This window comes from Macaca fascicularis, chromosome 1, assembly GCF_037993035.2.
Source record: "Macaca fascicularis isolate 582-1 chromosome 1, T2T-MFA8v1.1".
NCBI lineage: Eukaryota > Metazoa > Chordata > Mammalia > Primates > Cercopithecidae > Macaca > Macaca fascicularis.
The window spans coordinates 195,566,053-195,578,415 of record NC_088375.1 but is presented as its reverse complement, the minus strand read 5'-3'; the positions used below and the strand labels follow the sequence as shown (position 1 = coordinate 195,578,415).

The 12,363-nt window shown below is 42.4% G+C and overlaps 1 protein-coding gene across 37 annotated transcripts in view; it reads left to right on the top strand.

The window, feature by feature from the left end:
• The window catches only part of LOC101867430 (microtubule actin crosslinking factor 1), a 386,272-nt gene that overhangs the window by 226,382 nt on the left and 147,527 nt on the right, over positions 1 to 12,363 (top strand). For 29 of the 37 annotated variants that reach the window (XM_074011478.1, XM_065533991.1, XM_074011506.1 and 26 more), the window contains 4 exons: positions 882 to 6,338; positions 6,726 to 6,875; positions 10,464 to 10,679; positions 10,766 to 10,915. The exons of 6 other annotated variants lie outside the window; for them this stretch is intronic. In XM_074011478.1, coding sequence (XP_073867579.1) covers positions 882 to 6,338; positions 6,726 to 6,875; positions 10,464 to 10,679; positions 10,766 to 10,915 — 5,973 coding nt within the window. The remainder of the gene's footprint in view (positions 1 to 881; positions 6,339 to 6,725; positions 6,876 to 10,463; positions 10,680 to 10,765; positions 10,916 to 12,363) is intronic. 2 more of the 37 variants (XM_074011444.1, XM_065533980.1) reach the window with 1 other exon arrangement.

Genomic DNA, 12,363 nt, shown 5'->3' with positions numbered 1-12,363 from the left:
AGCTAGCATTGTCCAAGAATGCGAGTATCCCAGTGGCTAAAATACTTTCTTGAGTAATATACACAGGCCTGTTTACTGGGATGCACAATTGTTCTGGAGCTATTGGACTGCATAAATCCCTCTTATTCTGTGGACCAGTCCTGCTATGCTCATCAGCAGGGAATTGCTACTTCCAGAGTCTTCTGTGTGGTTTACAACAGCAAAAACTTGTTTTATGGGGTTGAATTCTCACTTTGGGGGAACTGTTATGCGTCTGTAAGAAACTTTATGATGATTTGGTCTTAAAAATAAGATTAAATCCTATCACTTTCACTGCTTGCCACCCTGTAGAGCTTGTCACTCAGATATGCTTAATGCCACTATCTCTCAAGTGATCTAGGAACTTCTGGTCTAGTAAACATTCTGCAGTGTAGAAAAACTCTTTTTTATTATTAACACTGGGTGGCTTGCTTCAGAATATTTCCTACATGTTGGGGCTTATACTATAGTTCTTTTTTTTTTTTTTGAGACGGAGTCTCATTCTGTCACCCAGACTGGAATGCAATGGTAAAATCTCAGCTCACTGCAACCCTCCACCTCCCGGGTTCAAGCAATTCTCCTGCTTCAGCCTCCTGAGTAGCTGGGATTACAGGCAGGCACCACCAAGCCCAACTAATTTTTGTATTTTTAGTAGAGACGGGGTTTTCACCATGTTGGTCAGGCTGGTCTCGAACTCCTGACCTCATGATCTGCCCGCCTCGGGCAGATTATAGGCGTGAGCCACCATGCCTGGCCTAAATACTATAGTTCTTTGAATGACTCCTTTCAATCGTTGTGCTTTGCCATTGGCTCTGATTCAGTTTTCTTTTCCTTTTTTTTTTTTTTTTTTTTTTTTTTTTTAGGATTGCAGAGCAGTTGCTGGGGTGATTGACCTAGGCACAGTGGAGATATTTCCTATCTTCAAAGCCATGCGAAAGGGCCTCCTTGACCAAGACACAGGCCTTGCACTTCTGGAATCTCAGGTTATCATGTCTGGCCTCATTGCCCCTGAGACTGGTGAAAACCTCTCTTTGGAGGAGGGCCTAGCCAGAAACCTCATTAATCCCCAGATGTACCAGGAGCTCCGGGAGCTACAGGATGCCCTGGCCTTAATAAGCAGGCTTACTGAGAGCAGAGGCCCTCTTTCTGTGGTGGAAGCAATTGAGAAGAGAATAATCAGTGAGAGAGTTGGACTGAAAATCTTAGAAGCTCACCTGGCAACTGGAGGTTTCAGTCTTTCCCCTAGTGAGAACTGTATTAACCTGGAAGAGGCTTTTCATCAAGGCCTCATTTCTGCATGGCTTCATTCAGTGTTAGAGTCTCATCTTAGAACATCCAAGAATTTGATAGACCCTAACACAGCTGAGAAAATTGGTTTACTGGATCTGATGCAACGATGTATTGTCCACCAGGAATCAGGATTCAAATTACTGCCTGTCAAACAATTGGCAGGGGGAATGGTGAGCTTGAAATCAGGCCGGAAGGTTAGCATTTTCCGTGCAGTTCAGGAAGGGCTGATAGATAGGCAGGTCACTGTCCGGTTGCTGGAAGCTCAGCTTTTTGCTGGTGGCATAGTAGATCCAAGAACAGGACACCGACTTACAGTGGAAGAGGCTGTAAGACATAATTTGATTGACCAAGATATGGCCTGTGGTATCCTTATAAGGCAGCTTCAGACAGGAGGCATCATAGACACTGTCACGGGGCAAAGGCTAACAATAAATGAAGCAGTGAGCAATGATCTAGTAGCTGCTAAGATCGCCCTTGTGATTCTGGAGTCCCTCTGGTCATTCATGGGTTTGCTGTGGCCTGAATCTGGAGAGATCCTCCCAATTACAGATGCCCTAGAACAAGGTATTGTGTCTACTGAACTAGCACATAAAATCCTTAGTAACCGACAGCACATTAAGGCTCTGTTTCTACCAGCAACCACAGAGATTTTGTCCTGGAAGAAAGCAATAGAAAGTGGTATCCTGGACAGAGATCTTGCCAATAACTTAAAATCGATTTGTATACCTGATGTGATGCCCCACATGCAACTAGCAGACTCTGCAGAACAAAATATTAATCATGGAGCAGCAGTTCTACCGTGCAGCAAGAGCCAACCTAAGGCCATAGCAAGCAAGAGTGAGAATCTGTTGTTCCAGCTGATGACTCACAGCTATATTAATGTACAAAATGGACAGAGGCTGCTTCTGTTAGATAAAGAGCTGATGGAGATACTAACATCCAGAGACAAGTATCAAACAAGTCCTCCAGAAGTGGTTGAAATTGGACATCAAAGGCAAAAAACTCCTGAGGGATTGCAAGAGTCAGCTAATGTGAAAATCTCAGGAACTTTCAGCGATGGGTGGACTGTGAGGCTGCCTGAGTTCCAGTTTTCTTCTCAGAACAAAGAATATCCCAATCAGGAAGATTGCACTACAGAAAAAGGCAAAAAGACCACTGTAGAAACAGAAGATTCTTCTGTAGAGAACCCTGAAGAGGATCTGTTTGTAGAACAAAAAGAGAGAAATTCAAATGTTGACTCTTTGAAGGTAATAAATAAAGTCAAATTAGAGGTACAAAGGCAGTTGATAGATACCACAAGGGAAGACCAAACAGCAGTGTCTATCAAAGAAAATGCCAGCAGGGGACACCTCCTGACTGTACCTCCTGCGGAGGCGGAAGGTGTGCCGTTGGTGGTTGACAAGGATCTTTTTTCTGTTGAAACACCAAAGAAAGAACATCAGCCTCTCAGAAACACTTCTTTTACGTGTCAGAATGAACAAGCACACACTCTTGAGACTGAATATATTCATGATGAAACTGGAGGATCTCACATAAAACCCCAAAGCAAAAAGTCAGAAGTTCAGGTAAAGAAAACTCTAGGTGTAAAGTTAGAACTAAAGTCTGAAACTGATGTGAACATTCATCCTCTGGACAAAAAGCAAATGTTAAAGAAAACATTTTTGGCTAAGGATGACCATAAAGAAACTCAAGAAGCACAGAACATCGCAGGTGGTAGTATGATGATATTAGAAAAGACCAATGAGGAAGATAATGGCAGGGAAACTTTTCTGTCCTACAGTCATCCATCAGAATTGCTTGAAGAAGCTACCTTAAATGTGTTATCTGCACAGTTACTAGATGGTGGTATCTTTCATGAACAAACAGGTCAAAAGCTCTTACTAAATGAAGCAATATCCCGAGGCATCGTGCCAAGTCACACTGCCGTGAAGCTTATGGAGAAGCTGAACATGTTTCAGGGGTTCTTTGACTCTCAGACGTGTGAGTCTTTGACAACTGAAGAAGTCATTAATGAAGGTCTGATGGATGAGAAATTATTACATAATGTCCTCATGGCAGACAAAGCTATAAGTGGTATCTTAGACCCCCGTACCCACACACTATGCTCTGTAAAGGATGCAGTTACGGTTGGACTTCTTGACAAGGAAACAGCCACCAGAATTTTAGAGAGGCAGGTGGTGACTGGTGGAATTATTGATCTGAAACGAGGCAAAAAAGTTTCAGTAACTTTGGCCTCAACTCTTGGCTTGGTGGACATTGCTGACCAGCCAGAGCTTATAAATCTGGAGAAAGCTTCCAAAGGTAGAGATGCTGAAAAAACAGTTAGGGAGAGATTAATTAGTTTACAAATGGAAACAACAGGACTTATAGACCCTGATAGTAAAGCCCCTTTAACAGTTGTGCAGTCCATTGACAGAGGTCTTTTGGAGAGAGAGGAGGCCATTCGTTTGTTGACTAAGCAGGTGCTAGATGGAGGTATCATTCACCATATATCTGGGATGAGACTTTCTGTTGATAATGCCTTCAGACATGGCTTAATTGGTGAAGATTTAGCCAAGAAACTCAAAAGAGTTGAAAACTTAAACATCCATCAGATTTTCAATCCTGAAACAAAGGAAACTGTTTCCCTCCCTAAAGCCATAAAATTAGATCTTATTACCCCAGACCTGAAAAGAGAAATCCAGGAAGTTCAGGCCTTTAGTGGAAACTTTGTGGATCTCATTTCTGGTCAGAGATTGACCTTGGCAGAAGCTAAAAAAGAAGGACTGTTAACTAATGAAGCAGTATTGTCTCCAGGAATGATGCATGGCATTGTAGATCCCGAGAACTGCAGAATTGTCCCCTACTCAGAATTAGTCAAGAAATGTAAGATTGATATTGAATCTGGACAGAGATATCTAGAAGTAATTCCCTTCTCAGACATTAAAGATGGAGTGAGCGACAAAGTGCTTTCATTGTCTCAAGCAATTCAGCTTGGAAAAGTAGACTTTGCATCTACGCTGAAGGTTCTGGAAGCCCAGGCAAATACTGGTGGAATCATAGACACTGCTACTGGAAAAAGACTGACATTGGCATCAGCTTTGGAAGAGGAACTGGTGGATGAAAACATGGTCAGAATTATTGCATCTCATCAGGTGTTAAATGGAGGAATTGTTGACATATTTAGTGATCAGAGAGTGACTTTAGCGGAAGCTATTGAGAAAAGACTGATCAGTCCTGAACTGGCAAATATGATCCAAATAGATACTTCAGAGTTCAGCGATCACAGGGCTCAGATTGAAAAGCAAGAGGGGATTGAAGTGTGTGCATTGCAAAATGAATCTCTAAGAAAGGATATGTTAATTGCTTGTAATCAGACTGCTGAAATGAGTTGTAATAAAGTAGAAGAGAGTGAGAGATTACTTCAAGTTGAAAATCAGTCTGCACAAGAAAAGGTTAAAGTGAGAGTTTCTGATGGGGAGCAGGCAAAAAAGAGCAGGGAAATTTCCTTAAAGGAATTTAGGTGCAAGGATCAACATAAGCCAAGAATGTCTCCAGATGCTAAAGAATTTATCAGTATCATAAATCCTCATAATCTTAAAGGTGAATCCTTGGGCCAAGTGTCATTGACACATACTTACTCTGAAGTTTGTGATTTTAAACTCAAAGAAGTGGCTAGAAATAACATGGGAAATGACACAAATGAAGAGCAGGAAAAAGCAGAGACAAAAATAGAAATTATTTCTCATATGAAGCAGTCTACCTCATGTCTAGATTCTGAAGAAATAAGAGAAAATCAAGGGGAAGTGATTTTGGAAGTACAAGAAACATATTGTGAAACATCAGGCAAATTGCCGAGTGAGCAGGTTTTGCAGCAACCAATGAATGCTGGGGTGAAAAGTAAGAGGGAGAAGAGGGAGGTGATTGTAGAAGAAAGCATCAGAACATGCAAATCAGCATTTCTTTCTGAAGAAAAGTTGTATCAGGAAACTGCCATTAGAGATGAGCATGACTGCCATATAAAGAGCCAGCCTAGGGAAATGACCTCAAGTGAAAAAGGGAAAGAAGCTGATACAGAAAAGGGATTTTCTGTTATTTTTAAAACTGAAGACTCTTCTTCCCAAGTGGTACCTCAAGGAATTTCTGTAAAACATCTAGATGCTTTAACACTCTTCAGCTCTAAACAGGCCAGTGAAGGAAAAGTAAACAATTTAAGTCTCTGCTTGACTTTAAAACCAGAAGAAAACTTATCTCAAGAAATTGCTTGTGGGGCCCAGAGTGAACCATTCCCTTCTATGACCCCAAGACCTGAAGGATTGCACTACCAGGAATCAGATGGAAAAGCCCAAGTGACAGGCTCATCCCAAATTTCCAAAACAGACAGGTCTTTCCAAGGAACCACCAGACGGGAGACCAACTATCATCAAGATTCCTGTGTTACTTCTAAAACCAAGGAAACCAAACATCTCATTTCCTCATCTAATGAATGTAAAGAAAAGTCATACCAAGAAGTATCCTTTGACCCAGCAAGAGGTCTCAAATTGGAAGAAATTACAGTTTCTAGACCAGATTCAAAAGAAGTCAGTTATCTAGAATTCTCAGACAGAAGAGACCTTCATCATCAGGGCAGCAAGAGTGATGATAAACTTTGTGGAACTCTCAAATCTGAAATAGCAACACAGGAAATAACTGGAGAGAAATTTCTAGAAATGGCAAACCCTAACGTTACAGGTCTGCAAGCAGGATCCATTGAGGACATAGTGACTCAGAGAGGTTCCAGAGTCTTGGGATCCTTTCTTCCAGAGAAACTATTCAAAGGAGTGTCTCAGAAAGAGAATACAGGGCAACAGAATGCCATCATTAGTCCTACTGTTCCAGAGACCAGTGAAGAAAAGACAATGTCCCTAACAGTATGCTCTACAGTGAAGACAGAGAAGACACCACAGGAAAAGGTCAGAGAAAGCCCTGGCATTGAACAAACTCCCTTCATGACTGCACTTGGAGGAAAGGGAAATGGAGGTGTAAACCCAGAGCCCTTCAGAGCAACACAAGTAAGTGGTGTGCTTTTTTTTTCCCCCTAAAGATATAATTAGTTTAATGCTAAAATTCTTAACTGGGTACAGAGTTTACATATGTATAATTGTATACCTATATACATTTTAAGGCACTAGATGATTCTCTAAGATATAACTTAGTTTATCATCATCTGTTTGTAACAAAGTTGTTGAAAAATTAGGCATTGGCTCTGAATGTCTTTCTGAAATCTGCAAGGGTTTTAAATAGAAACAAGCTAATAGAAATACTAGGATGATGCTACCTAAAATCAGAATAACTTTTGGAAATTTTGGTAAAATGATGCTTGTAGATTGATAGCTCTGAGCTTCTGCTCTCTAAGGAAGAATGTCAGAACTGAGTCAGCTTTCTTTTTGGCTCCACAGAATGTATTTACCCGGCAACTCTGTTTAGAACATGATGAAAAGCTAGTATCCTATCTGTCTCTGTTACGGAACATTGAAATGAGGACCAGACAGATGCAGCCTTTGGAGCTAAACCTGGCAGAACTACAGGATCTGCTGTGTCAGGCCAAGGTAGGTTCCCAGGGACTTCCACCACAGACATCAGCTTCAAGATAGCTGCCTCCATCTTCCTTGAAGATTTCAAGACTTACTAGGACCTGCTTGCACTCTATTCTAGGGTAAACAATCTCAGACCCTTGTCAGATAATTATGAGATGGGCCACATTTGGATAGATTGGATAAGATTTATAAAGGATAGACTTTAACAGACCTTGGATTTGGCTATGAATGTAATTACTACCAATTTTTTTGTTGTTGTTGTTGTTTTGCTTTTGTTTTTTTTGAGATGGAATCTTGCTCTGTCGCCCAGGCTGGAGTGCAGTAGCGTGATCTTGGCTCACTGCAACCTCTGCCTCCCAGGTTCAAGCAATTCTCCTGCCTCAGCCTCCCGAATAGCTGGGACTACAGGTACCCGCCACCATGCCTGGCTAATTTTTTTTTTTTTTTTTTTTTTTAAGTAGAGATGGGGTTTCACCAGTTGCCCAGGCTGATTTCAAAGTCCTGAGCTCAGGCAAGCCACCTGCCTCGGCCTCCCAAAGTGCTAGGATTACAGGCACGAGCCACCACACCCGGCCCTACCAGTTGTTATCTGTGTGGTTTTGGATTGATTTAGGTAAATTCAAAGGCAGAGTGATTGGTTATGAAACTATTGCAGTAATTCAAACAAGAAATGTTGGAGGCTTAAAACAGTAGGTTAGATATATAAGTTAATCTCTCTTACTTCAAACTATACTAAGACATCAGGAAAAAGGTTTTTTGTGTTTTAAGCACGTAAATTCATAAAGAGCAAGAAAGGAGAAAACAACAGCAAAATTTTAGAAGTTAGAAAGCAGATAGATGAGGAGGTAACTACCTTAGCAAGCTAGAGTAAACCAGATCCTCAACTTACAGTGGAGGAAGCTAAGGAACAACCTGATTTACACACTACAGAACTCCCCAAAACCTCAAAAATTGGGAGCACCAGAAAGAGATGAAAGTGGATATGCAAACGGGCTTCTAATTGGTTTAAAGTCTGTTTAAGAAACAATTAGACCTTTAGATTTTCAACTTACTTCACATAGCCTGGCAACTGCTCATGCCGTGCACTAACAGAAGACTGGATGTTCATCCTCTGAGGAAAGTAATTCAGAGTGTCTCTTGACTAGAGAGAGCAGCCATTTATTGAAGGTAAATATTCCATACAGAAATCAGTAGGATTAACTGGAAGTTCACATACATACTGAATTTTGAGCTATATCCTTGCTCCCGCTATGGTTTGACCAGCCCAAGGAGGAAGACCTAATGGTACTGATATAAGTGGTTTCCCAACTGTATAGCCCAACTCCATCACCCTCAGTGAAGACTACAGCCAGTAGAGTTTGTAGTCTGCTTTTTAGGGCATTACTCTCCACTTGAGCATCCAGAAAGCTTCTGATACAAAAGGAGAGGCTAAAACAAAGAAAAAGAAACTTGGACAAAATAGACTATTTAGGAAGAAAAACATACTCAGGGCCAGTCACGGTGGCTCATGCCTATAATCCCAGCTCTTTGGTAGGCCAAGGCAAGAGGATTGCTTGAGCTCAGGAGTTTGAGACCATCCTGGGCAACGTAGTAAGAAATTAGCCAAGCCTGGTGGTGTACACCCTAGTCCCAACCACTCAGGAAGCTGAGGCAGGAGGATTTGCCTGAGCCCAGGAGTTTGAGGTTTCATTGAGCTATGAATGCACCACTGCACTCTAGGCTGGGAGATGGAGTAAGACCTTGTCTTAAAAAAAAAGAAAGGGCCGGGCACAGTGGCTCATGCCTGTAATCCCAGCACTTTGGGAGGCCGAGGCAGGCGGATCACGAGGTCAGGAGATCAAGACCATCCTGGTGAACACGGTGAAACCCCGTCTCTACTGAAACTACAAAAAAATTAGCCAGGCGTGGTGGCGGGCGCCTGTAGTCCCAGCTTCCAGGGAGGCTGAGGCAGGAGAATGGCGTTAACCCAGGAGGCGGCGGAGCTTGCAGTGAGCAGAGATCATGCCACTGCACTCCAGCCTGGGCAACAGAGCAAGACTCTGTCTCAAAAAAAAAAAAAAAAAAACCAGAAAGAAAAATATATTCGAAAGCACTACCATTTAAAGGACAAAAAATAAAATAGATTGAAAAAGTCTAACTGGAGATCTCTGAAGAACACCTGGAAATACTTGTCTCACAGAAACCAAAGGAGAAGGAGTCAGTCCTAGTAACTGCCGCAGGGAGATTGAGTACAATGAGGACTCAAGGGGAGATTCAGCTCCTGAAAGTTATTGATGATTTTGAACAGTTTCAGTGGAGTGATCGGATATAAACTAACTTGCAGCTGGAATAAATGGGAGGTTGGAAGGTGGAGACAATTAATATAGATCATTCTTTCCAGAAGTCTTAGGTACAGGCAAGGAATGAGGTGGGACACTACTTGAAGGAGATGGATTGAAAGGAATGTTATGAATGGGTTTTGGACTGAGGAGAAAGAACCAATTGAAAAAGAGAACTTGAAGTTAGAAGAGAGAGGAAGTGGTAACTGATAGAACCAGTCCCCTAAAAACATAGAAAGTCAGCCTTTAGAGGGAGGAAGAGTGGCTATTTCACTGAAATTGGAGGTTAAGAGTTGTCATAGGATTGGAGTCACAATGAAGACAGATTGTAGTGGTTTACTGGTTCTCTCAGTATCTAGTGTGTGGCCTTGGGTAGGATGGCTGAACTGGGGCTGAGGATGATGCGCCAAAGAACTATATCAAGTTCTTCCACAGCTTATTTCTGGCTTCACTGTTGAGGACCAGAATATTACAGACTAGATGAGTGGAAAAGCTGGTTGGGGATAGCTTTGTGTTCTTTGGTTCCATGACCCTGGAATTTAGAGTGGAAGAGTCATCCTTTGGGTTTATTTTGTAGCACATTAATTCTGCACAGCTGCTCCTTGGAGAAAGGCATAATGATACTCTCAGAGAGGCAGCAAGTTACAGTGGAGGGAGCAGACTGCACTGAGTCAGAAAACCTGAATCCAAATCCTGGCTGTACTTCTTACCAGCTGGGTGACCTTGAACACTGTTCACATTTTTTTTTTTTTTTTTTGAGACGGAGTCTCGCTGTGTCGCCCAGGCTGGAGTGCAGTGGCCGGATCTCAGCTCACTGCAAGCTCCGCCTCCCGGGTTTACGCCATTCTCCTGCCTCAGCCTCCCGAGTAGCTGGGACTACAGGCGCCCGCCACCTCGCCCGGCTAGTTTTTTGTATTTTTTAGTAGAGACGGGGTTTCACCGTGTTAGCCAGGATGGTCTCAATCTCCTGATCTCGTGATCCGCCCATCTCGGCCTCCCAAAGTGCTGGGATTACAGGCTTGAGCCACCGCGCCCGGCCTGTTCACATTTTTTTTTAAAGCAATGAGACATCTCTTCTGTAAATCCAGAACAATAACATCTACCTTGCCTACCTCATGAATTAGTGATTGCAAGAACCAAGTAAATTAATGAAAGTACATAAAAACATTTTCTAAGCCCTAAAATGTGTGTAGACATGGGGTAAGAGAGAAATGTGTTCACAGCTGATTCCCAGAGGGTTTCTAGTCTTGCTTTTATAGGTAACTCCACTTTATTCCCTCAGGTATTAGACAGGGAGTTAAAGGATCTGACCACCTTGGTCAGTCAGGAATTAGAGTGTGTGAATCAAATTATCATCAGCCAACCTCAAGAAGTTCCTGCTCAACTGTTGAAGGCTCTAGAGAAAGATGCCAAGAATCTTCAGAAGTCTCTCAGTTCTGTGAGTGACACTTGGAATTCCAGGTTACTCCACTTCCAGAATGCTGTGGAAATAGAAAAGGTAGCATTTTGCTTTTATTCATAAAAGCTCACAAAGTCTGGGTGGCTGGGAGATTTTCATAATGTGATTTGCCATTTATTTCTTAGACTAAAGTGTTAAATCAGCACACACAGCTAGAAGGCAGACTTCAAGATCTGAGAGCCTGGGTTGGCAATACCATTCTTATTCTGAACAGCAAGGGATCTAACAGTGAAACAGATGTTGACAGCCTGAACCGCTGTCTCCAACAATATGAGGTAAACTCTCCACCCATTCTCAAGCATGTTTTCTTTGTCCTTTGAGTTATATCAATTTTATTTTCCTGCTAGGCAAACCAGTATCCATATTTATCTTTCTTTCTTTTTCTTTCTTTTTTTTTTTTTTTTTTTTTTTGAGACGGAGTCTTGCTCTGTCGCCCAAGCTGGAGCGCAGTGGCACGTTGCCAGCTCACTGCAACCTCTGCCTCCCGGGTTCAAGTGATTCTCTTGCCTCAGCCTCCTGAGTAGCTGGGACTATAGGTACCTACCTCCACGCCTGGCTCATTTTTGTACTTTTTAGTAGAGACGGGATTTCACCATGTTGGTCAGGCTGGTCTCAAACTCCGGACCTCAGGTGATCTACCCACCTCGGCCTCCCAAAGTGCTGGGATTATAGGTGTGAGCCACTGCACCTGGCCATTTATCTTTCTTAGAAAGATAAATTTCCAAGAAAGTCAGCTATGTTTAGGTTTTTAAATTATCATATCCCTGGCTGGGTGTGGCAGTTCACACCTGTAATACCAGCACTTTGGGAGGCCAAGGCGGGTGGATCACCTGAGGTCAGGAGTTCGAGACCAGCCTGGCCAACATGGTGAAACCCTGTCTCTACTAAAAATTCAAAAAAATTAGGCAGGCGGGGTGGCAGGTGCCTGTAATCCTAGCTACTTAGGAGGCTGAGGCAGGAGAATCGCTTGAACCCAGGAAGCGGAGGTTGCAGTGAGCTGAGATCACACCATTGCACAACAGCCTGGGCAACAAGAATGAAACTCCGTCTAAAAAAAAAAAAAAAAGAGATCATATCCCTGGAGCTTCTGTGATTATGATCATTTCTCCCTTCAGCTGTTCTCTGAGATACCGTCTACAGAATGACCTGTTATTATCAGTCTCATCTTCTCTTTATAAATGAGCATCTAGGATCCATCCTTTGTTTCTCTTTTGACCAAGATCCAATCCTACAAACACACACACACATACCAGTTTCAGGAGATCTTTTTGTTGTTGTTTGTACATGTGCAGGTTTGTTATATAGGTAAACTGCATGTCATGGGGATTTGATGTACAGATAATTTTATCACCTGGGTAATAAGCACAGTACCCAATAGGTATTTTTTCTGTTCCTGTCTCTCCTGCCACCCCCTCACTCTCAAGTAGGCCCCAGTATCTGTTGTTCATCTCCTAGTATCCATGTATTCTTGTTTAGCTTCCACTTATAAGTGAGAACATGCCATATTTGGCTTTCTGTTCCTGTGTTAGTTTGCTTAGGATAATGGCCTCCAGCTCCATCCATATTGCTTTAAAGGATATGATCGCATTCTTTTGTATGGCTGGATAGTATTCCATAAAATGTGGTGTCCACATTTTCTTTATCCAGCCTACCATTGATGGGCATTTAGGTTGATTCCATATCTTTGCTATTGTGAATAGTGCTACACGGAACATACACGTAC